This window comes from Psittacula echo, assembly GCF_963264785.1.
Source record: "Psittacula echo genome assembly, chromosome: 4".
Classification (NCBI taxonomy): Eukaryota; Metazoa; Chordata; class Aves; order Psittaciformes; family Psittacidae; genus Psittacula; species Psittacula echo.
This window is the reverse complement of record NC_137738.1, coordinates 101,990,143-102,011,130: the sequence shown is the minus strand read 5'-3', so window position 1 is coordinate 102,011,130 and position 20,988 is coordinate 101,990,143. Positions and strand designations below refer to the sequence as shown.

Sequence of the window (20,988 nt, the reverse complement as noted above, 5' to 3'; positions counted from 1 at the left end):
CTGAGCAGTGGGGCCGTAGCTGGGGCCAGAGGTGTGCCATGAGCATCATAGGCAGGCACACAGCAGGAGTAAGTAAGAAATTGCTGCCATGCTGCAGCTGATGCAGTGGCTTTGAGGCCATGAAAGCAGAGATGCCAGAACTGTTGACATGAGTCATTTGTTTCTTTTATGGCTTTGTTTTGTTTTCAACCTGAGTGGAGCCTGTAATACCAAAATAAAAGCTGGAACAGTTTTGAATGTAATGATTCTGCATGAACAATGACGCTACGCCTTATGCTGGCAAAGCGTCCAGGTACAATGACAGCTTTCCTGTTTGTTCTAGATATGACTGTTGCTTGCTTACTGAAAAACCTAAGATTTCTTGGAATGTCTGGAAAAATGAATCTGATTAGACAGTTTTTAGTGTGGTGAGGCAGCTGTTTCTTGATCACTAATGCAGTGTCTCTGTAAAATATCTGGGTTGCACCATAGAAACTTGCCTTGGACCCTCGCTGCAAAGGAATGCCCCTCTCCAGTTTCCTCCTGAAACCTATGCAAAGAATAACCCGCTACCCTCTGCTCATAAAGAGTGTGAGTACCCTAAGCAAGATTTTATGGGTGAATGCTTTTGAGTTTGATCTTGATAGCAAAAGCAGAAAAAAAGCCTTGTCCCTTTATGGGGATTTCTCTGAGAGCACAGAGGACTATTACCTGTGCTTACCTCTGCTTTTATCTTGCTTTCTCCCTTTTTGATCCATACCAGATTCTAGAGAACACTCCAGAAAATCACCCGGATCACAGTAACCTCAAACTTGCCTTGGAGCGTGCGGAGGAGCTGTGCTCTCAAGTTAACGAAGGGGTGCGCGAGAAGGAGAACTCAGACAGGCTGGAATGGATTCAGTCCCATGTCCAGTGCGAAGGCCTTGCTGAGGTAGCTGTGTTGATGTGCTCTATGGCAGAGACTTTTCCAAGTCAGGCTGGGGAGGGAATGGGAGTCCTTCTCACATCTCCTGTTGGAGCGTGATCCACTGGTGAGCTCTTGGCAGAGAAGCTTTTATTAAATTCTGCTCACAGCCAAAATGTGACGAGCTCTGGGGTTTGCAAGATTTTAGCAGTGGGGAAATCCTGATTATATCATCTCAAAACCGATACCATTAAAACCATTAAAGGAATAGCAATAACTGATCTCTGAAGTTCTGTTCATGCTGCGTCAGGTGTTACTAGGTTGAATTTCACGTAGTGTCTATTTCCCAAGGTTTTCCTTCATGGAGAAAAGTCACAGAAGCCCTCAATGCCAGATCCTCATAGATAAGTGGGGTTCAGGCTCCTGTACCTTTCAGGGCAGCCTTCAAAATGAGATGTTGTGACAGTTCTTCACTGGCTCATAAGGAACCAGGGCTTGACAGGCCAGAAGGGTCTGTCCTAGTTCCATCACCTAGTCATGCACCTTTAAGAGGTGACCTGACTGCAGACTCTGCAGGCTCTTCTTAAACAAGGCTTCTGGACAACAGAAAAGTGCCATGAGGTAAATGCCTTCATCCAGTCAGACCCATGTGTGTGGTGTTGGTAAAGCTTAAACTGCTTTAAGTTGGGAGTAGTGCTGATAGCATGACAGATCATAAGACAGTTTCTCTTTTCTTCATTTGTAACTAAATTCCTGAAACAAAACAGAAGAGCATTTTGAGCAGCTTGAGCAACCTCTGCTGTGAAGAGGAGCAGGAACTGATCTCTGCACTAACTTATTGCTGCTAATGGGTTTTATCTTTCCTAGCAACCTGTGTTCAACTCCCTCACTAACTGCTTGGGACCACGGAAACTCCTGCACAGTGGCAAGCTGTACAAGGCCAAGAGCAGTAAGGAGCTGTATGGCTTCCTTTTCAATGACTTCCTCCTGCTCACCTACATGGTTAAACAGTTTGTATCTTCTGGCTCTGATAAACTGTTCAGCCCCAAGTCCAACTCCCAGTTCAAAATGTACAAGATGGTGAGTGCATCAAGGGGGTCATGTTGATATAGTGGAACCTGGCATTCCGATGAGGAATGCTGTTCTCCTTGCTAGGATTAGCTGCCTGGCCCTGTCTGATCGTTTGCTGTCCTATGGGCATGCATGCCATTGGCTTAGTCCCTGGAAAAGGACAGGCTGCTGTGTCCTAGTTTAATAAGCACTTCCATCCATTTTGGTGTGAAAGGGCAGAAATAGTATCATGCCTGAGCAGCTGGGTTCAGAAGCAGGAACCTTGACTTAAGTTTGCACAAGTTCCACAAGAAAATACCTGTCCTTCTTTAGAAATTAGTAAAAGGTGCAAAACTTTAATTCCTGTGTCTACACAGAGCGTGTTCTCCAGACTCTGCAGCTGAGGAGATAAGTTTAAGGGCTGCTTTCCAACAGGGAACCTGAGAGATTCCAGGATTTCCAAACACCACACTGCAGCTCTGCTTACACAGTCCTGCCCCTTTCACAAAGCTCTCCATCTAGGGAAGACAGAATGGAGTGTACCACCTGAGTAGTTTTTCTTTCAGTCTCTTCTCACATCCTTTACAAGGAGATCTGATTGTTCATCCTGTGTCCTACAACTTTCATTTTCCCTGCAGTAATACAGTGTATTTAAACATCCTTGTAGGGTTTCCACTTACTGTCAGAGTGATGCTGCCACAGTGATGTTTGCTCTTCTTTCAGCCTGTTTTCCTTAACGAAGTCCTAGTGAAATTGCCCACAGACCCTTCAAGCGATGAGCCAGTTTTCCACATATCGCACATTGACAGAGTTTACACGCTTAAAACTGACAACATTAATGAGCGGTGAGTAGTGAGAAGGTAGAGCAGAGCTGAAACTTGTTGATCATGGCTGTGGGTTGAGTTTCCAGTGGGCAGACACAGGGGATCTCTGCATTCAAGAACAGGGTTTAGTCTCTTGGTTAGGAAATAAATTCATTTGCCTCTCATTTGAGTTTCAAGTTTTCTCTGGTTTTTGTTCTGCTTGTGCAGTGGATTCCACTCACATCTACTGCTCCTTGATGTTACAGTTGTACAGAAGACTCGGGCTGCAAAGTCCAGCATCCCATAGGATTCTTCCCCAGTCCTGGTCAGTCTTTAGTATAACCCAGCATGCTTCAATAAACCAGCAGTTCCACTTACTTCATTTAAATCCAAAATCTCCATTACTTTAGTCTTTAAACTAGCTTGATTCGTGATGCCTCTGAAACAGTGGGGGGAAAAAAGTGTCAAAAAAGATGGGGGCAGAGTTGCTGACACAAAAGAATTTCCTGCCTGTGGTATGACCCTGACCATAGGGATTGCTCTTTGCAGTACTGCCTGGGTCCAGAAAATCAAAGCAGCATCCGAGCAGTACATTGAAACTGAGAAGAAGAAACGTGAAAAGGCTTATCAAGGTACCTGCCACATTCTGTATTTCCCTCTCATCCATGTGGACACATGGGCAGGGCCTTTCGGGAGGGTGCCAGAGTGTCTGTGTAGGATCTGATCTCCCTCTTCTGATCTAATGCCAGTTTTTACAGTTGCAGCAAATCCATTTGTTTCTGACTTCTTTGTTCCCAGCTCGCTCACAGAAAACCTCAGGAATAGGACGTTTGATGGTGCATGTGATTGAAGCCACAGAACTAAAGGCCTGTAAGCCCAATGGTAAGTGAAGGAAATACTGTCAAATTGCTTTTATTCCTGAAATGCATGGAAAGGCTGGCTACGGCTTCTGAACAATTTAGCCATTAATTTAGCTTCAGAGGAGTGAGTGAGAAGCCAGCTCTGTGCTGCTGTAGGATATAGGGATTGCCCTCCTCACGTCTTCTGGACAGCAGTATCGATCGATGTGTGTCCAACCAGCATCCAGATGGGGAAGGAGGTTTCTATACCTCAGAGGTATTTCATGGTTTGTTCTGTGTCTAGGGAAAAGCAACCCATACTGTGAAATCAGCATGGGCTCTCAGAGCTACACTACAAGGACCCTGCAAGACACCTTGAACCCCAAGTGGAACTTTAACTGCCAGTTCTTCATCAAGGATCTTTATCAGGATGTCCTGTGTATCACCATGTTTGACAGGGATCAGTTCTCACCTGATGGTAAGTGTGGACATTTGTTTCAGGAAAGGAATTCCTTTTTGTGCCTTGGGCTACACAGTTCCTCGCCAGCAGTTCCAAGAGCCTGTGTGATTGCTTCCTGAGAAATGTTGTGTAAAAACAACACCTCCTTCCTCAGAGGTTCAGTAGCCTTCCGGAGCAAACAGCTGTGGGCAAGTCTGATCCCACTTTTGTATTGGACACAGAATTATTTATGTGAGACTGGGGATACAAAGAAATTGAAAGCAGAAGTTTTCCTCTCTCACTGTAGGTGCCCAGAAAGAAGGTGCTAGGTTACATTTACACAGCAAGAGCTTCATAAGCTTTCTTTTTTCGCTTGAACATGTTTTTGGCAGCCAGTTGCTTCTAGTACTCTTCAAAAGGTTAAGTGCTTTATCAGAGCTCTGACACACAGTTGATTATTGCACATTTGCACGGTCCTGCCTTGACCTGGGATACTCTGCATGTAACTACAGCTCAGTCTTTTCTCCTGTGCGGTAACATGACTTTGCTAGGCTGCTTCTCCCCATTGAACAGCTAAGGCTGTAGTTTTTTCAGTTCTTGATAAACCTTTTAATGCACACACACCCGCCAAGATGAAATGGCCACAAAAGAGGATTTATAATTTATGAATAGGACTGTGAACCTACTAGTGGCAGTAATTGTTCGAGGTCATTGTTCTTGTGAAAAGAACAGTCTATGAGCCTAAGTAAAAGTCGGTTGAGCCAATACAGTTGGTGGGGTTTAGCTGTGTTTGTAGCATCACAGCTGACTTGTACACAGGTTCCATCATCTCTGACCTTCCAGCTCTAAGGCAGGAGAACATTTGAAATTGTCTTTCTGAAAGGGAACTGTATTTCTAAAGGCCTTAGATCAAACCGTGACATAAAGGCATATTTTCCATCCTAATTCTGTATTAAAAGACCTGGCTGATCTACACAGGGCTGAGGGCTAGTCAGTGCTCTGGAACTAAATATTTACTACACAACATTGCTGCTTAACCTGACACTTTCAGATTTTCTAAGCTTAACGTCTTTGCTTAATGAAATTTCTTATTTGCTTGGCCAACAGATTTTTTGGGTCGCACTGAAGTTCCAGTTGCAAAAATCAGAACAGAACAAGAAAGCAAAGGCCCCACAACTAAGCACTTACTGCTGCATGAAGTTCCAACAGGTGAAGTGTGGGTCCGTTTCGACCTGCAGCTCTTTGACCAGAAAACACTCCTCTAAGAACACTTTCTTGATTTATGAAGAACAACCGAAGCTGATGGCCTCAACAGCTTTTTTGTAAAAGATGCCTTGCCCCACACTGATTATTAAGCAAAATTTCTGCTGCTTCCATATTTCCTCTTAGTTCCTGATTGTGTTTAGCTCCTTGCAGCATTCAAAGTTGTTGTTGATCTATGCAAACACAAATGTTACTGTATATACAGTTCTATAGCTCAGTGCCTTTTAGGTTGGAATATCTTGGGTTTGGATGCCAATGTTTCCATTTTCAGGGCCATAAGAAGTATTCAGTAGAAATGTGGCATCAAGACGCATGTATATTTTACCACTTAGTCTGACATCCAGACTGAGGAATGGTTTAAGCTCAGCACTAGAATCATTCCATTTGAAATCTGTAAAGTGATATCCACTGGAATCTTCCCGTCTCAGGATGATAGTTTTAAAGATTAAACGCTGAAGAAGCCTTAGCACTGGATACTCTGTTACCTTGTATATTCTTTAAGAATCAAGTGTAGTTCCTTACTTGACTTAGTTCTGCACTGAAATCAGTAACTGCTACTTGATTTTTCTTTCTGCTTCGGTTCAGTTCCTCATTCTCTGCTGAGACAATGTGGTTGTGAAGAATAACTAGAAAAAAAGATATTTTAATACTGTGACCCACAGTAATGTGGCAAAATACTCTTCAGCATTTGGTTTTTTCCTAAATGTAAGTTATTTGTGTACATTTCCTTGGTCTTGCAGACCTCCAAGTGAATCTTGAAGCTTTGACATTGCCAACATGTATATAGAGAGTAAAATATAAGTTTATTAATGTAATTTGTTTACAGATGTTTATTGATGCAGTGATTTTTAAAAAGTATATTTTATTTTACAGGGGAATGTGAAATAATGAGAAAAAATTTAGAGGATTAAATTCAAGAAAAGTTTATTACAAGTTGAAAGGGTTCACTGGGGAGGAGCTGTCACCCCAGTATGAATCTGTAAAACGAGGTTATTTGAAAGCAGAAACTTTCTCTTGGCATCAAAATCAAGGATGGTTAAGCAAAAGAAGAGTTTGTTTGTAAAGGGTTTGATACATTGTAACCATTTTACTGCCTCCTTAAACTGCATTGTTGGAAAAGCACAGCATGGAATTCCGAGCAATGTGGGCCCTTGTCTTCCATGGGGACAGCAGCACCTCCTGATATCTGACAGTTTCACACCCGATTGCTGCCTGTACACCCTCCTGTTACGGGGCTGAGTCGACCTCTGTTTCTTTTAACAAGTTTTCTGTGGTTCAGTATTTCTAATTCTAAATAAAACTAAATCTTGGCAATTCTTGAGAGTCTGTGTCTGTACAGTGGGAGTTTGGAGCTTCTCGTACAAGCCATGAGGAATTCTGTTCTCAGGTTTCAACACCAGAGCTGCTGTGCAGTCACCACACTGGAACAGGAGAGAAACCCATCTGCAGGCACTGACAGTACATGGTGCTCAGCACTGGCTCTCCAAAAAGCTCTGCTTTGTACAAAACACTTTCCTCCTGTCTCCCCTCATAATTCTTGCCTTCTCAGGACACTCATCTGTATGTTAGTTTGATTTACTGCTTGTACACAGCCTCCAGGGGAAAGTCCTTTGAAACCTTGTTAGTATAGCCTAGCATTATTTTGCAAATAATATTTTGCAAGATATTCGCTATGGGAGTTCTGATAAAGATTTGAACAAACAAAACCAAACCTTTATTTCCTTATCAGTGCTTTCTAAGCCACTCTTCTGCACACATCTGCTGATGAGGCACATAGCCAGGAGCGCCTCCTTCTCATTCAAGAGAGGGTTTGTTCTTAAATCTCAAGGTGAGGTCTTTCAGCTTCACAAAAAATTGCAACAGCTGCAGCTAAAATTGTGCAAGCTTTGCCATTCCCTCTGCCCAGCGCTAACACCACACTTCCCGTCATATGAAATACAGCAGTCTCAGAGCTGGGGATAACATGCAGAGTCGGGGGCCTACCAGACCTTTTTCTAACCTTTTTTATTAAAGGAGATGAACTGGTGAGAAGACTCTCACTATATAAACCAGAGGACATCAGGACTGTCCTTGTAGAACTGACCCTAAGTTAAACCTCCTAAAATAGTAGGGTTTGGCCTGTAGAGGATGAACTGGAGCTGGAAATAACAGGATCAACGTCTCAAATATTTCTCTGGCTGCTGAGTAACTACTTCAGAATGACGTGTTTGAGACGAGTTTATTGCAGTTTGCCAGAAGACCTGGCTTGTTCCCTCTTGCTCTGGCAGGAGATAACAACATACTCTGAAGACAGTACCTTCTGATGGCTGTGCGTGTCGCTGCAATCAGCTGGAGGACAGATGATACCATATGTTGTCTCTGTCGTGGCTGATGGCTTTTCGCCTTTAAACAAACAGAAGTAGAAACTATTGGAGTCCATGCAGCACGAAGGCTGCTGGGGCCCAGCACAGCTTCCTGCACTAGCTCTTTCCCACACTGAGTCACTCCAGGAAATGTTTGTCATTGTGACCAGTTTTCCTGCTGGAGTAAAGCTTTGGGCTAGTAAAAACCACAAAACTCCAAGGCAGGGGCTGAGGGGCAGAGTGCGCCTGGCTCATGAGGACATCAGGCTCTCAGGTCACCTTTGATATTCTTGTCACTGGGGAGCAGGAGTTCCCTTAAGTGTTGTGTACTGCAATGGCAGAACCAGAGAGCTTTCAAAGGGGTGAATCAGAGCCTGGACTGTAAAAAAAAAAGCATGATAATTAAAAAAATAGAACCACTCTGATCCCAACTGCTTCTCCGTCAGGACCGGCTAGCTCGGGCTCCCTAGTGTTCTCAGCCTAGGCAGCTGCATCGCTGCTCCAGTTCAGCTCACCATTAGACATCCATGCTCTAGTTTTTGAGTCCAACCATCCTGTATGCCAAAAAGCAACCTCTCAGCTCAGCTATAGGATACAACTTTCTGGAGTGGTGTTTAGCTCCCTCAGCACAGGCCACTCCTTTGCAGAACCAGCATCATGGTTTGAACCACGACACTCAATGGTCAAAGGACACTGGTTGAACAAATACGAGACAAGGCCAAGAAAGCTGGGACAGTTCAGCCTGGAGAAGAGAAGGCTCAGGGGGAATCTCATTAATGTGTATGAAAGGTACAAAGAAGACAAAGCCAGGCTCTTTTCAGTGGTGCTGAGTGACAGGACCAGAGGTAATCAGCAAGTTTGCTGATGACACTAAGCTGGGAGGAGTGGCTGACACGCCAGAAGGCTGTGCTGCCATCCAGCGAGACCTGGACAGGCTGGAGAGTTGGGCAGGGAGAAACTTGATGAAATATAACAAGGGAAAGTGTAGAGTCCTGCGTCTGGGCAGGAACAACCCCAGGTTCCAGTATAGGTTGGGGAATGACCTGTTAGAGAGTAGTGTAGGGGAGAGGGACCTGGGGGTCCTAGTGGATGGCAGGATGACCATGAGCCAACTCTGTGCCCTTGTGGCCAAGAAGGCCAATGGCATCCTGGGGTGTATTAGAAGGGGGGTGGTCAGTAGGTCGAGAGAGGTCCTCCTTCCCCTCTACTCTGCCGTGGTGAGACCGCATCTGGAATATTGTGTCCAGTTCTGGGCCCCTCAGTTCAAGAAGGACAGGGACCTGCTGGAGAGAGTCCAGCGCAGGGCAACTGAGATGATGAAGGGAGTGGAGCATCTCCCTTATGAGGAAAGGCTGAGGGAGCTGGGTCTCTATAGTTTGGAGAAGAGGAGACTGAGGGGTGACCTTATTAGTGTATATAAATATATAAAGGGGGAGTGTCATGAGGATGGAGCCAGGCTCTTCTCAGTGGCAAACAATGATAGGACAAGGGGTAATGGGTATAAACTGGAACACAAGAGGTTCCACTTAAACTTGAGAAGAAACTTCTTCTCAGTGAGGGTGACGGAACACTGGAACAGGCTGCCCAGGGAGGTTGTAGAGTCTCCTTCTCTGGAGACATTCAAAACCCGCCTGGACACATTCCTGTGTAACCTTATCTAGGTGTTCCTGCTCCGGCAGGGGGATTGGACTAGATGATCTTTTGAGGTCCCTTCCAATCTCTAGCACACTGTGTGTGATACTGTGTGTGTGTAATGGGCACACAGCAAAACACAGGATGTGTGAACATCAGGAAACACTTCTTTACTGAGAAGTTGACCAAGCACTGGCACAGGCTGCCCAGGGTAGTTGTGGAGTCCCCATCCTAGAAGATACTCAAAAGCTGCCTAGACATGGTATCTGGCAATTGGCTCTCCATGGCCCTGCTTTAGCAAGGGACAAGACCATCCCCAGAGATCCCTTCCAACCTCCACCAGTCTGTGATACAAGTATGACCTCCCACTGCTCCCAAAATCCAGAAACTAATAGAAAAAAAACAAACCAACCCTAAAACCCAAGGCAAGTATGAATCAAATCTTTTCAGATCTTCCAGTAAAGCACCCTGAAGGCTTTTCCCTTCACCAACACTTCTTTCTCAAGAGAAATACACAATAAAGCAGAATTCACTATGAAATTAAAGTTTTAACAAATAGTTTTCTATGCAGCCAAGAAGGAAAGGCCTCATCCTCTGTACCTGTTGTGCTGCCTCTCAATAAACACCACATTACCTCTTACCTCTTTCTTTGGTAAACATCACTAGCAATGTAGGTGTGTGGTATCTTCAGCCACTCAACTGCATCCATATGCTGCCGGCTCAAAGGAAGCAGTGGCAGTTCTCTGCTGAGTTTATTCAGTTCTCTGGTAGAGCATGGTCTTCCTGGCAGGAAGTAACAAGTGCCTCGTGTGAGCACCTACCATCACAAGCAACGGCACCCCCCTAATATGAAACACTTTCAAGGGATACCAGTTGTTTAAAGTACCTGTCTCGCACTGCTTGATAATGCTTGTCTCAATAAACTTTCTTTGAATGTCTCTTAACAGAGGATCCTGTAAAGCTGGTATTGAAACCTGTGACAAAAACAGTTATGTCATGCTTATGCAGCAACACAAGCACTTTGTCAGCCTCAAAAGACCAAAGTCAGGGGTAAATGTCAGGATACCACTGGTTAGCAGGGAAGGAGCATCAACCTCATTTTTTATGGGTAAAAACAGGTGGCAGACTTGAGTGGCCTCAGAAATGCTGAGCCTCTCAGATCCTCGGGCAGGCCATATAGTGCATTCAACAACTGTGCCACAGAGTTAGACCATAGGCATGAGATCTGATCTGGAGGCATTTGATCTTGATGAACCCTGCAGGGGTTCACACATTGCAATGAAGTATCAGCTCCATCCCCACGGCTGTAGAGGGCTCACAGCATCTAGAAGGGATTTAGAGAACTGCACTTCATGGATTTGTGTCCAAGTGCTCCCTAACTCTTCTATTAGCCCTTGGTGCATTTGAGTGAGCTTCTGTAAAGATCATCTGAACTGTTAGATTGCCTCCTACAGAGCAGACATGCAGCTTGCCTGAGAACACACCAACCCCTGTTAGATAGGATGCTTCTCACGCTGCCACAATGAATTTGAGATGGGGAAAGCAAACCTCCCCCCTTGCCATTGCCTACTATGCCTCCAAGTCTGGGCTTAGTATGGATCCAAACCATTTCCCAGTGAAAAACATTTTCAAACGCACTTGGGCTTAAATGCAGTAGGAGCTGGGACCCATATTCATTCAGTTAATAAAACTGTAACACGTTGCTCTATGCCAGCCCCATAGCAGCACATCAGTAACACACTCTGCCTCCTCTCCAGCCATTAACTTCCTGCTGGCCAAAAAGTACCCCTAGACCTCATGGTATAAATAATTATCACACCTTCTGCCAGTCTGTAGATGTCCTCAGGAAGAATGGGTCATATTCTGATGGGTCATAAGCATCCAAAATCACACAGCCCTGTGGGAGAAGCAGGTACTGGTTCAGGTCTCATAGGCTATTGGTGATAAAACAGTGACAGCAGCCAGCTCAGGTATTACACTCCCAGGTGTGATACGAATGCAGCACCAGGGGTAGTGGAGAAAAGGAATCCTGAATTTTCACACACTGCACCTCAGAAAGAAGGTGACTTAAGTGTAACAGGAAAATTCTTCCGTCTATTTTAATTTATTATAGGCATGAATACATCAGAAATGATTTCACGAAGCATCAGACGTAATTACAGGCTAAAATGCTAACCACAGCTAGGGCAGTCAAGAAAAAGGAAATTTTGCTCAAGGGAAAATGTTTTGACAGAGATGGGAACAGATATTAAAAAGAGGCTGAGTTCAGGTTCTCTATGACCAGAGTTAGCAGGGAAACAGCCAGTATCACCACTTGGCATCCACTGTTGATGCCAGGACCAAAGAATACCAGATCAAACAGGCCATCAAGAAGCTGAACAGAGACTGAGGTTGACTGACACGGTGACCAAGCCTGATGCTGAGAAAGGTAAATTGCAACTGTTCATCTTCATATTATAATGCACTGTTCACAGCCAATAAGACAGGACTTACCTAAATTGCATCAAATAAGAGCTGTACAGAGGAGAAAACAAAACAGAAGTAAAACAAAAAAAACACAACAGAGAAAACAACAACAGAAAAGAACAGAACCCATAAGTGGCACTCTAACAACAGTAACAGCAGGGCAAGCATATATATCAAATACTTCTCCCTAATACTCTTGCCATTCCTCCAAAACCTTGGAAATGAAGTTTTTCAGCTTTCTTGTGCAGACAGTTCTTCAGGGGTCCCAGGAAGGAAGGGAATGTTCAGCCCCTGGTCTTTCAGATCTAAGCCCTAAACAGTTCTTTTTGGCAATCTGTGGATGTGATTGCAAGTCAAGAATTGGAAAAACCATGCTTTAATCTAAACAGTTCAGGAGCACTGCAAGATGAGTCCAAATCAAACAATGTGGGCTCTACAGTAGGTTTAAGATGTCACTGTGTTGAAGGTGCTCACATGGGTGAGCAAGCCACGGTTCAAGTGCCTGTGCTGCTCCCAAACACTCAGTGAGCACCCAGGCAGCTCCATGGGGCTTCAGCTACTGCTGAGTAGGAATGTTGTTGCATTTGCAGGGGCTTCTGCTCCCCAGGATCTGGCAGTTCCCCAGAGTGAAAGCAGCAGCCACATTCACCATCTCCCATTAAGCATTAACATCCCTCATTTTGCAGGGTTTTAGTGCCACCCTTTGGTTTATTATTACACATCACTCCATTACAGTATATGCTATCTCAGTTGTGCTTAGTGCTGTGCAGCACACCCATGTTTGATCCCTTTCTGCAGTTGATGTCTGGTGACTCACATACCCCTTGGCAGGAAGCCTGCTCTTTAATAGCCTGCTCGTGAAAAATGAGTCAGAAGGGTCTCTTACTCTGAAGCATTTCAGCACACAACACCTGCAATATCCTGGACTTCCAAAAGATGAGTTGTGGCTAACAAAGCAGCAAGCCAGGCCAGAGAAACTTCCTTGGCCTTGCAGGCTGCAGTGTGGCACTTCTCTGCCAGTGCTAGAAAGAAAGTAGAGCTGCTGCTATCTTCATACTATGACCAACCACCTCATCATGCATCTGCAGACCATGTCCCTGGGACTGGAGTTAAGGAGGAGGTGAGAATGGGGGTGAAAAGGAGGCAGATTTAAGGAAAAATATATATATGAGGTCACTGGAACAATGGAGAGTCAAGGAAAGAAGGTAAAGGAGGAAGGCTGCGATGGCATGATAAAGGAGGCAGAAATGCAAACTCACAGAAAAACTGAGATGGAGGAACCTGGAAGGACAGTGAGGAGAAAGAGTGTTACTAGAGAGGACGAGTACGGAGTAAAGGGGGAGAAGGCACCTTTGGAAAGCAAAGGACAGTGGAGAACTTGGAGGAGTCATCAGAAGCAACAAGGAAAGGGAGACACAGCACTGGGGAGTCTACAGAAGGGACAAAACAGTGACAGACTTGGGGATGGAGTAAAACGGTTGTCTGGAGAGAAGAAGAGTGCAAGAAGCACAACTGGAGGAAGAAGAATAGATATGGATAGAGGGAATGGACCAGTGACAGAGACACAGGAAGGTGAGAAGATCTGAGGAACAGGACAAGGAGAAGCCCAATAGCAGTGAAGAGAGCAAGAGAAAATGGACAAAACAGAGGGGTAGGGAACTGCACAGCCAGAAGTCACTACAGTAACAAAACCACAAAAGTGTCTTAAGTTTTGCACAATCTATCATATACTGCCACAATTAATGCAAGCTTATGCAAATCAATTGCCCTGTTTATCTGATGGGCTTTAGTCTGCTTCATAGACATGCTGATGAGAGAGCCGGCACCACAGAGCAAGGAAAAAAGGACGAAGCTGATCACTGGTGCTGTGCTTGTTCAGTGAGAAGGACACATCCCACTACAGCATCCATTGCTTTTGGTGGACACCCAGCAAAGTCCTGACCCGCCACACAAGCTTGCGAGATGGGCCGAGGTAGACCCAGATATGTACAGGACACCCAACGTTATTTCCTAAATCCCAGAACTTCAGCAGTAAGACTGGTGCAGCTCTTTGTCATCACATGCAGTTTAAATGTGTGGGTCTTTCACATCAGACCTTTGAAGAAATGAACATTTGCTCTCATATAACAACACAGTTCCCACAACATTTTCATTTCTGGATGGGAAGCTTGTTTGCAGTCTCTTAACTCCTCTGTGCAGTGGTTTCCACTGACAACAAAAGCCTGCTTTACATAAAATACTATTTGTGGCCAATTATATAACTGCTTCTATTGCTCTATGTCCATTCCTGAGATGAAGAAAGTTGAGTCATGGGATCTGGTACCCCACAGTGGAGTGAGATTCAGGGCAAAATCAAGAAAGCCAACAAGTATTTCCTGCAGTGACTCCAAGTTTTATGAGCATTGAAATAGACAGAACTACAGAATCCATGTGTCTTGCCCACAACCCGCTGTATGCAACCCTCTCCATGACAGGAATACACTTCTCATTGATACCTTCTTTTTACAGTAGTCTAAATAGAGAGAGAGTTGTTCTTCTTTCCTTTTCCGTATTTCTTCACTTGACTTGCTGTCCATTTTGTCCTCGATTTTCTGCAGCAGTGGCTCTGAAACATCCTCAAGCCATTTCTTGTAGAGCATCTCCTTCTTTCTCAGATCTAAGAATTCATTGTGTCTCAAATATCTGTCCACGTCCTAAGCAAGAAATGGAAAATAAAGCCCGTGCAACCTATCGGCCAACCACACTGAAGATTCCATGGATGAAGCCAGGCAGCTTGGCTGACCTGATCTGACTGGTCACTGCTGCGAAAGCCTTGTTTGCCAGCCCTTCTTTCTGCTCCTCCCTCTCTCCACCTCCCACCACTTGTTTCCAAGCTCTCCCTGGAACAAGCTCTGGCATTCAGACTCTCATTTTTTAAGCTATAGTGTAAGACTGGCAGAAAACCATTCACTTTCTCTCACCAGGTTTGTGAGCTGAAATCACTTCAGAGTGGGGGTCTGATAAGCCCAAGACTGTGCAAAATAAGATGGCAGGTGAAGGACCTTCTCCCTGTAGCAATGACAACCTGCTAGATCAGATCAGCCCTCCTGCCCTTTATTCCCAGGCTGTCACCATCTAATCACACTCACAGAACAAAAGTTAGGTGCAAAGCAGCAGGTAAATCACCAAAGCCAGATGATTCCCAAGCTCGTATTTAGGATTACCACTACAGTCCTATCCAAAGGAGACTGAAGAGGCCAGAAACTTGTACTTCTAAATTTAGTTTTTCAAGAATACAGACAACTGATGTTTTCTCATGAATCAATGATGGAGAGAAAAAACACTGACATACAGGAAAGCACACAGCAAATGAGAAAAGAGATACCACTTCTTACCCTCACAAAATAATTTTCTCTGTCCAAGATGCAGTGAGCAGAAACAATGATGTCTCGACTTTGATCGGCTGCTGCCTAACAAAACATCAAAAAAACCCCATATGAAGTAAAAGCAGCAGTAGGAATTACAATTACTTTTGAATTCAAAATAATTACTTGTGTTGTAATTAAAGGCACACTATACCATAACCCAGCTGGCAGGATAGCACAGGCAGGCAAATCATAGAACCATAGAATGGTAGAATGGTTTCAATTGGAAAGGACCTTAAAGCTCATCTAGTTTCAAGCCCCCTGACACAGGCAGACACCTTCCACTGGACCAGGTTGCTGAAAGCCCCATCCAACCTCGCCTTGCCAGACTTGCTCTGAACAGTTAGGTTAAATGTAGCAACAGAAGAGTTTTGGAAGAACTGTAATGTACATGCTCAGTGGTACCAGACCATTCCCCTCTTTGGCCGCAGCACCAGGGAGACACAGACATCTCTGCAGCTGAGAACTACGAGCAGAATGTACTCAGAACACACATCAGAGAACAGGTGAAAATTTTTCCTTCAGGCTGATACACATCTGAAGAATCCTTACAGAACCAAAGGAGTCTCCTTTGACTGAAGGAGTTAGGTCTCTTCTCCCTGGCGAAGAGAAGGCTGGGGGAACCTCATGACAGATTGCCAGTACTGAAAGGATGGCTACAGAGAGGATGGAGGCTCTCTCTTCACAAGGAGTCATATGGGGAAGACAGGGGGCAATGGGTACAAGTTGCATTGGGAGAGGTTTCATCTCAATATGAGAAAGAAATTTTTTACAGCGAGATCAACCATTCACTGGAACAAGCTTCCCAGGGATGGGGCGCAGTCCCCATATCTGGGGGTTTTCAAGATGCAGCTGGACAGGGTGCTAGGTAATCTCCTCCAGTGTCCCTTTCCCATAAAAGGTTGGACCAGACAATTTTTCGAGGTCCCTTCCAACCCTGACTGTTCTTTAAGTCCATGATTCTAACAAGTCATAAGCTCGTTTAAGGTGTTATGGGAAACTTTCACACACCAAATTGCATGGTATTCAATAAACCTGCTTCAAAAGGATGCAAGGGCTTGATAAAACCCATTGGATTGCTATTTCCAGAGTTCTTTGTTTCCCTTCTCAACAACAAACATATCTCAGATTTTACAGAATTTTGCAAATCACCATTTTTCATTCCTCTCTCCACACCTTCCATTGCATTTTCTTCCTCCACTCATACCTTCTCACAGCTGAAGTGTTTCTCTGTTAGCCAACCTTCAGTATTACTTTTCTTCTCAAAATTTCTTCTGCACTCAAAAGTATCTGTTGTGCCGCTCTTTGCTGATGCTGAGGAGAACTTCTGGATAAATGTGAAAAAAAAAAAAAAGAAAAAGGTCTGCAAAGAAAGTCAACCTTCTCACAAATCAGGTTCTCATCTAGGTTCCACAATCAAGCTACAAACAGGGATAGAACAGTAGGAAGTAAATCTAACATCTTCACACCTCACTGCCTGATTCATGTAATACCTGAACACTAGACGAACAATTCACACTAGACAGACTCAATCTACAACAGGTTGACAGGAAGGACAGAGCACACATATCTTTCTGTAATACAATTTTCAGAGCATGTCTGGGGGGACAGACTGAAGCACAGAGTTCTTGCTAAGGAGGACTCATACATGAATCCAAGCACATGCTGGGGACAGCAGTCCTGGAGCACACACAGACCAACCGATCACATCACTGCCCAGAACTTCATTAGTATTAGGGTGACTGTTTCAAGACAGGAGCTCAATTGCACCCAAATGTCCTGGGATCCCAGTTACAGATACTGGTTTCATGTGTCTTCACAGTAGAATCTACAGCTGAAGGAACGCTGAGAGTCACTCACCTGCCAAAGACTTTGCTGATCACGTTTTCCCACAGGTCTTGGGCACATAAATCTTGGTAGCCACCATGGAGTCTCTGAGCTACTCACGTTATGGATTATTGGACTAGTCTGGGAGAAACATTAAAATATTCAAAGCATATAAAACTGTTGTATAAATGGCAAACCCCCTGGGTTTCTTACAATTCCCACAAAACAATGAAACAAATCTCTAAAGGAATTCTAACTGCTGATAGCAGCAGCATTTTCCTATCACACAAAATTAAACAGAGAGATAAAGTATCAGATCCTCTGATATTCTGTCCTCAACTCCATTATCAATGGATGATAGTACATTTTGTTTCAGAGAAGAGTGACTCACAAATTATTCCAGAATCCTTGTCAGCTTTGAAAATATTTCAGAACTATCAAATTCTAGCTCCTGACTTTTTACTTCTTTCCTTTGTGCTTTTTTCAATTACATAAAAGTCACTTTCAAAGAATCTCCACATTCCATCATAGGGATCTCTGAATTTTAGTGGGTTTTAAAGTTGGATCTATCAGATGAAGCTTACACTGAAGCACTAACTCTCAGCTCCAGCCAGAAAATTCCCCCTCCTCTATTGTACTTGCAGCAGTATATGTGGATCAATTTATAACAGAGAGACATAAGAAGCACAGAAGCAAAATGCCCTTTAGAGGAACCCCCATTTAAACCTTGATTTCCTCCAGATTCACTAGAGACACACTGCTTACAGGAAATGTTGTATTCACAAAATCACTTAGGTAAAGAGTAAACCAAAATAAGAGCTTACTTCTGCAGATACTGACATCCACACTCCTCAGCCAGACCTTTCAGTTATGAAACAAATCTGTTCTTCAGTTATTGGCAACATCTAGTTAAAAGAGTCTACAGACTCTTTGAATGTGTAGACAATAACAACATTTTGGTTTTGTACAAGACAACATTTAAGACTTTACTCTATCCAACCCGGCATTTCAGTGGTACTGACTCTTAACAGACCTCACTACACTGCAGATTCAAATCACTTATCATTGGTTCAACGTTAAGTCTTTAATCTACATCTCAGTTTGTTTCATTTCATAATCCCTGCTTTTAAGCACTAACAGATACATCTGCCTGGATATTCCTGCCTCCTCACACCAATGCTTTCCTGTCTTTTGTGACTGAGTCAAAAACCCCAGGAAAGCACTCATTGGAAGAGACTTCTGGAGGTGATCTGGTCCCACTGCCTGCTTGAAGAGCAGACAACCTCTCAGACAAGGTTGCTCAGTGTCTCACCCAGTCAAGCTTTGAAACTTTCCTTCCTCAAATTTATAAGCTCATGCCTTCACTCCAACTGCTTCTATGAAAGAAAAATTCTCTCTTCTGCCACATAATCCAGGACAAGCCAAAGCAAGGACAAAAGCCTATATAATATAAATGGTATGAAGGACTTCCCTTCCCTCCTGCATAACTTTGCAGGATTCTTCCATGAGACACAAGGTAAACAAAAAGATCTGCAGTGGAATAGGTCACAACATCCCAATCTTCTGCTGTATTTTTTCAGCTCTTGTAAGACAGCTTCCAAACCCAGAAATAAGTACAAGACTTAGCACTGTGGCAGGCACTTCCTCTAACATGATCTTCTGCTTTCTCTGTACAGAGGAAACAAAAGATGCAGAATAAAACAGGGGCTTACAATCAGGACACTACTACATGCTTTGGAGAGCAGGTACCCTTTCTCCCTCCATCTGGGTATGAAGACATTTTATTTGTCTATGTGTGCCTCATAGCTTCTGCAGAGTGTTGTGCCTGCCATGGAGGCTGGCGTTCCCTGTGAGAAGTCCCCTGCTCTGACAACAATCTCCTCTTTTTCCAGACAGCCCAAGCCTACTAAGCTCCAGGGAATGCTGTAAAGCATATCTGACCTCATCATCTCTGAACAGCAGGGGAAGTATTCCAACAGTTTATTCTGCCTCCTGCAATGACTGATTAAAGGAGGCTGTGCACTATATTACCTACATGGTTAAATAACAGCAACAGCACGCTGATTAGCACTGAACTAATTTCTGATATCAAATAAACAGACGAACAGTGAGAACTGAAGAACATCCGGATACCTGAGGTGCTACAAATTTGGTATTAGACAACTCAATGTATCTTCCTATGAGCAATATATACTCCCTACCTGCAAAGATGCCACAGGCTTCAGGTTCAAGCCATCTTTTGCAGATGTCCTTCCACTCAAAGTACTTCTGCTCTGAGATAAGGATGCTGTAAATCCCTGGATAATGAGGAAAAAACGTATATTTTAATCGTTTCTACACTTGCAAAACAAACAAAAAACCCTCACTGGCCTCCTTTCCATCTGGTTCCAGTGTCTAGTATTAGAACTCCATCTTCATCCATCTTACAAAGAAAGACCAAGCTCTTCTATGAGCACAAGTTGCTCACATGGACAATTGGGACCCCAGGAGAGACGGAACAGATCAAACAGGAAAATCTGCCTGCTGTAGCAATCTGCTTTAAAGAAATCTTGAAGAAACACGTGGTAAAGTCTCTAGCTGCAATTTTTCCCACCAGTCTTCATAACTCAAGCTGCCACTGAATCTTAATCCTTTCTTTTTCCATTTTGTTTGGACTCCTGTTAGGAGATACCAACCCTTCATTGCTGACAAAGGCAGGGCCCACTTAGACACCACCTGCTTCACAGGTCTTAAAGTTTAATCACATGCTTTGGCAGAAATACAGTAAAGGATTTCCAGAGTCTTGGGTGGTTAAATCAAGGTCTGAAGTTTATCTAACTTTGCTGCAGTCTGCAAAAGCTACACCCCATGAGCAGGTTGGCTGTTCTGTGTTAGGACATTTGTTCTTATATGATCAAAGCTGAGAATAACCCTGCTTAAAATTTCCTGCCAGATATACCCATATCCTGCTTTGCTGTCAGCAGCATCGCTTTGTATCAGTAATTTATTATTTTTTTTTAAAGACAGGTTTCTCTTGCTTCATGAGGCCTGTTCAGTAGAGTAGAACATTCTCCCTCAAACACCCATCTGCTAAAATTCACAGTCTGAGCCCAAATACAAGCCTTTGCAACAGCTTTGACAAGACAGATTTTGTTTCTGTGGTAAAAACTAAGCAACTTCACGCATGCCTCAGTCCTCTCAAAGGCCTCTTTCTGACAAAAGCCTTGATGTGGGCCATGCCTGTAGACTCACGTGTCACTGTGACAGCACACACGGATGTCACCCTTTGAGAGCACAGCTGGCTGCCTTCACTGGGGGCTTGGTCCCCTCCAGTTCCCTCGGGTGCCAGGACCAAGTGAGAGGAGTGAACCAAGATTAGCAAGCAGGGCAGCTCTATGAACAGAACCTCGCAGTTGGTGAAGTCAAACTAACAGATAAGGTGCACGCATCCACAGGACCCACAGCACGGGCCTGGCCCCTCCACCTCGGAGGCAGCGACGGGACAGCACCGGTCAGAGGGAGAGGCCGGGCCGCCTCAGGGGCCGGGCCGAGGGGAGGCGAGGGCAGGCAGCAGCACTCCGGGCATCCCCAAGCCGGGGTCTGCTCACCACGTCCAGTGAAGCACCGGGAGGCCTCAGGGCAGCCTGCACGTAGCTGTGGGGGGAGCCGCTGCGGTGGGAGCCAGTGCTGTGAGGCATAGCGTCGCTGACAAAGGCCGATTAAAGGCACGGCCGGGTCCCTCCGCGCCCGGCCGCCGAGCGTCCGCTGCTGCCATGGAAACCCGGACCTTGGCGCCCTCCACCGGCGTCCGTGCCCGTGCGTAGGTCTTCCCACCAATCAGAAAAGGGAGCACCTTGGTGAATGAGCCAATCAGGAGCGAGGACAGCCGGCCTCTAGGGCAGGTGAGAGGCAGCGCGGCTCCCGAAAGGACGCGCCGAGCGGAGCCGAGGGCCTTCCTCCGCGCGTGAGGTAGCAGCTGGGAGGGTACGACACCCAGCACCCTGGCAGCGCGATGGGACGTGGGGCGCAGGCGCAGTCGGGCTCACTGGGGTTGCCTTGAA

At 44.8% G+C, this 20,988-nt stretch overlaps 2 protein-coding genes across 6 annotated transcripts in view; one reads left to right on the top strand and one right to left on the bottom strand.

Moving 5' to 3' along the window:
* ITSN2 (intersectin 2) overlaps positions 1–6,593 on the top strand; it is an 84,128-nt gene extending 77,535 nt beyond the window's left edge. For 3 of the 5 annotated variants that reach the window (XM_080616179.1, XM_080616178.1, XM_080616181.1), the window contains 8 exons: positions 472–570; positions 743–910; positions 1,751–1,963; positions 2,657–2,778; positions 3,286–3,368; positions 3,535–3,618; positions 3,880–4,053; positions 5,122–6,593. In XM_080616179.1, the coding sequence (XP_080472305.1) occupies positions 472–570; positions 743–910; positions 1,751–1,963; positions 2,657–2,778; positions 3,286–3,368; positions 3,535–3,618; positions 3,880–4,053; positions 5,122–5,279 (1,101 nt within the window). In that variant the 3' untranslated portion in view covers positions 5,280–6,593. Of the gene's footprint in view, positions 1–471; positions 571–742; positions 911–1,750; positions 1,964–2,656; positions 2,779–3,285; positions 3,369–3,534; positions 3,619–3,879; positions 4,054–5,121 lie in introns of those variants that run through there. The other 2 variants (XM_080616180.1, XM_080616182.1) reach the window with 2 other exon arrangements.
* A 3,295-nt stretch (positions 6,594–9,888) lies between these two features.
* On the bottom strand, positions 9,889–20,625 carry FAM228B (family with sequence similarity 228 member B; the record flags this gene model as incomplete). The annotated part of the gene is made up of 9 exons (XM_080615935.1): positions 9,889–10,034; positions 10,138–10,225; positions 11,071–11,148; positions 14,213–14,410; positions 15,092–15,166; positions 16,329–16,448; positions 16,982–17,089; positions 19,150–19,245; positions 20,536–20,625. The coding sequence occupies 9 exons, from the start codon at positions 20,623–20,625 to the stop codon at positions 9,889–9,891; spliced, it is 999 nt and encodes a 332-aa protein (XP_080472061.1).
* Positions 20,626–20,988: the final 363 nt, after the last annotated feature.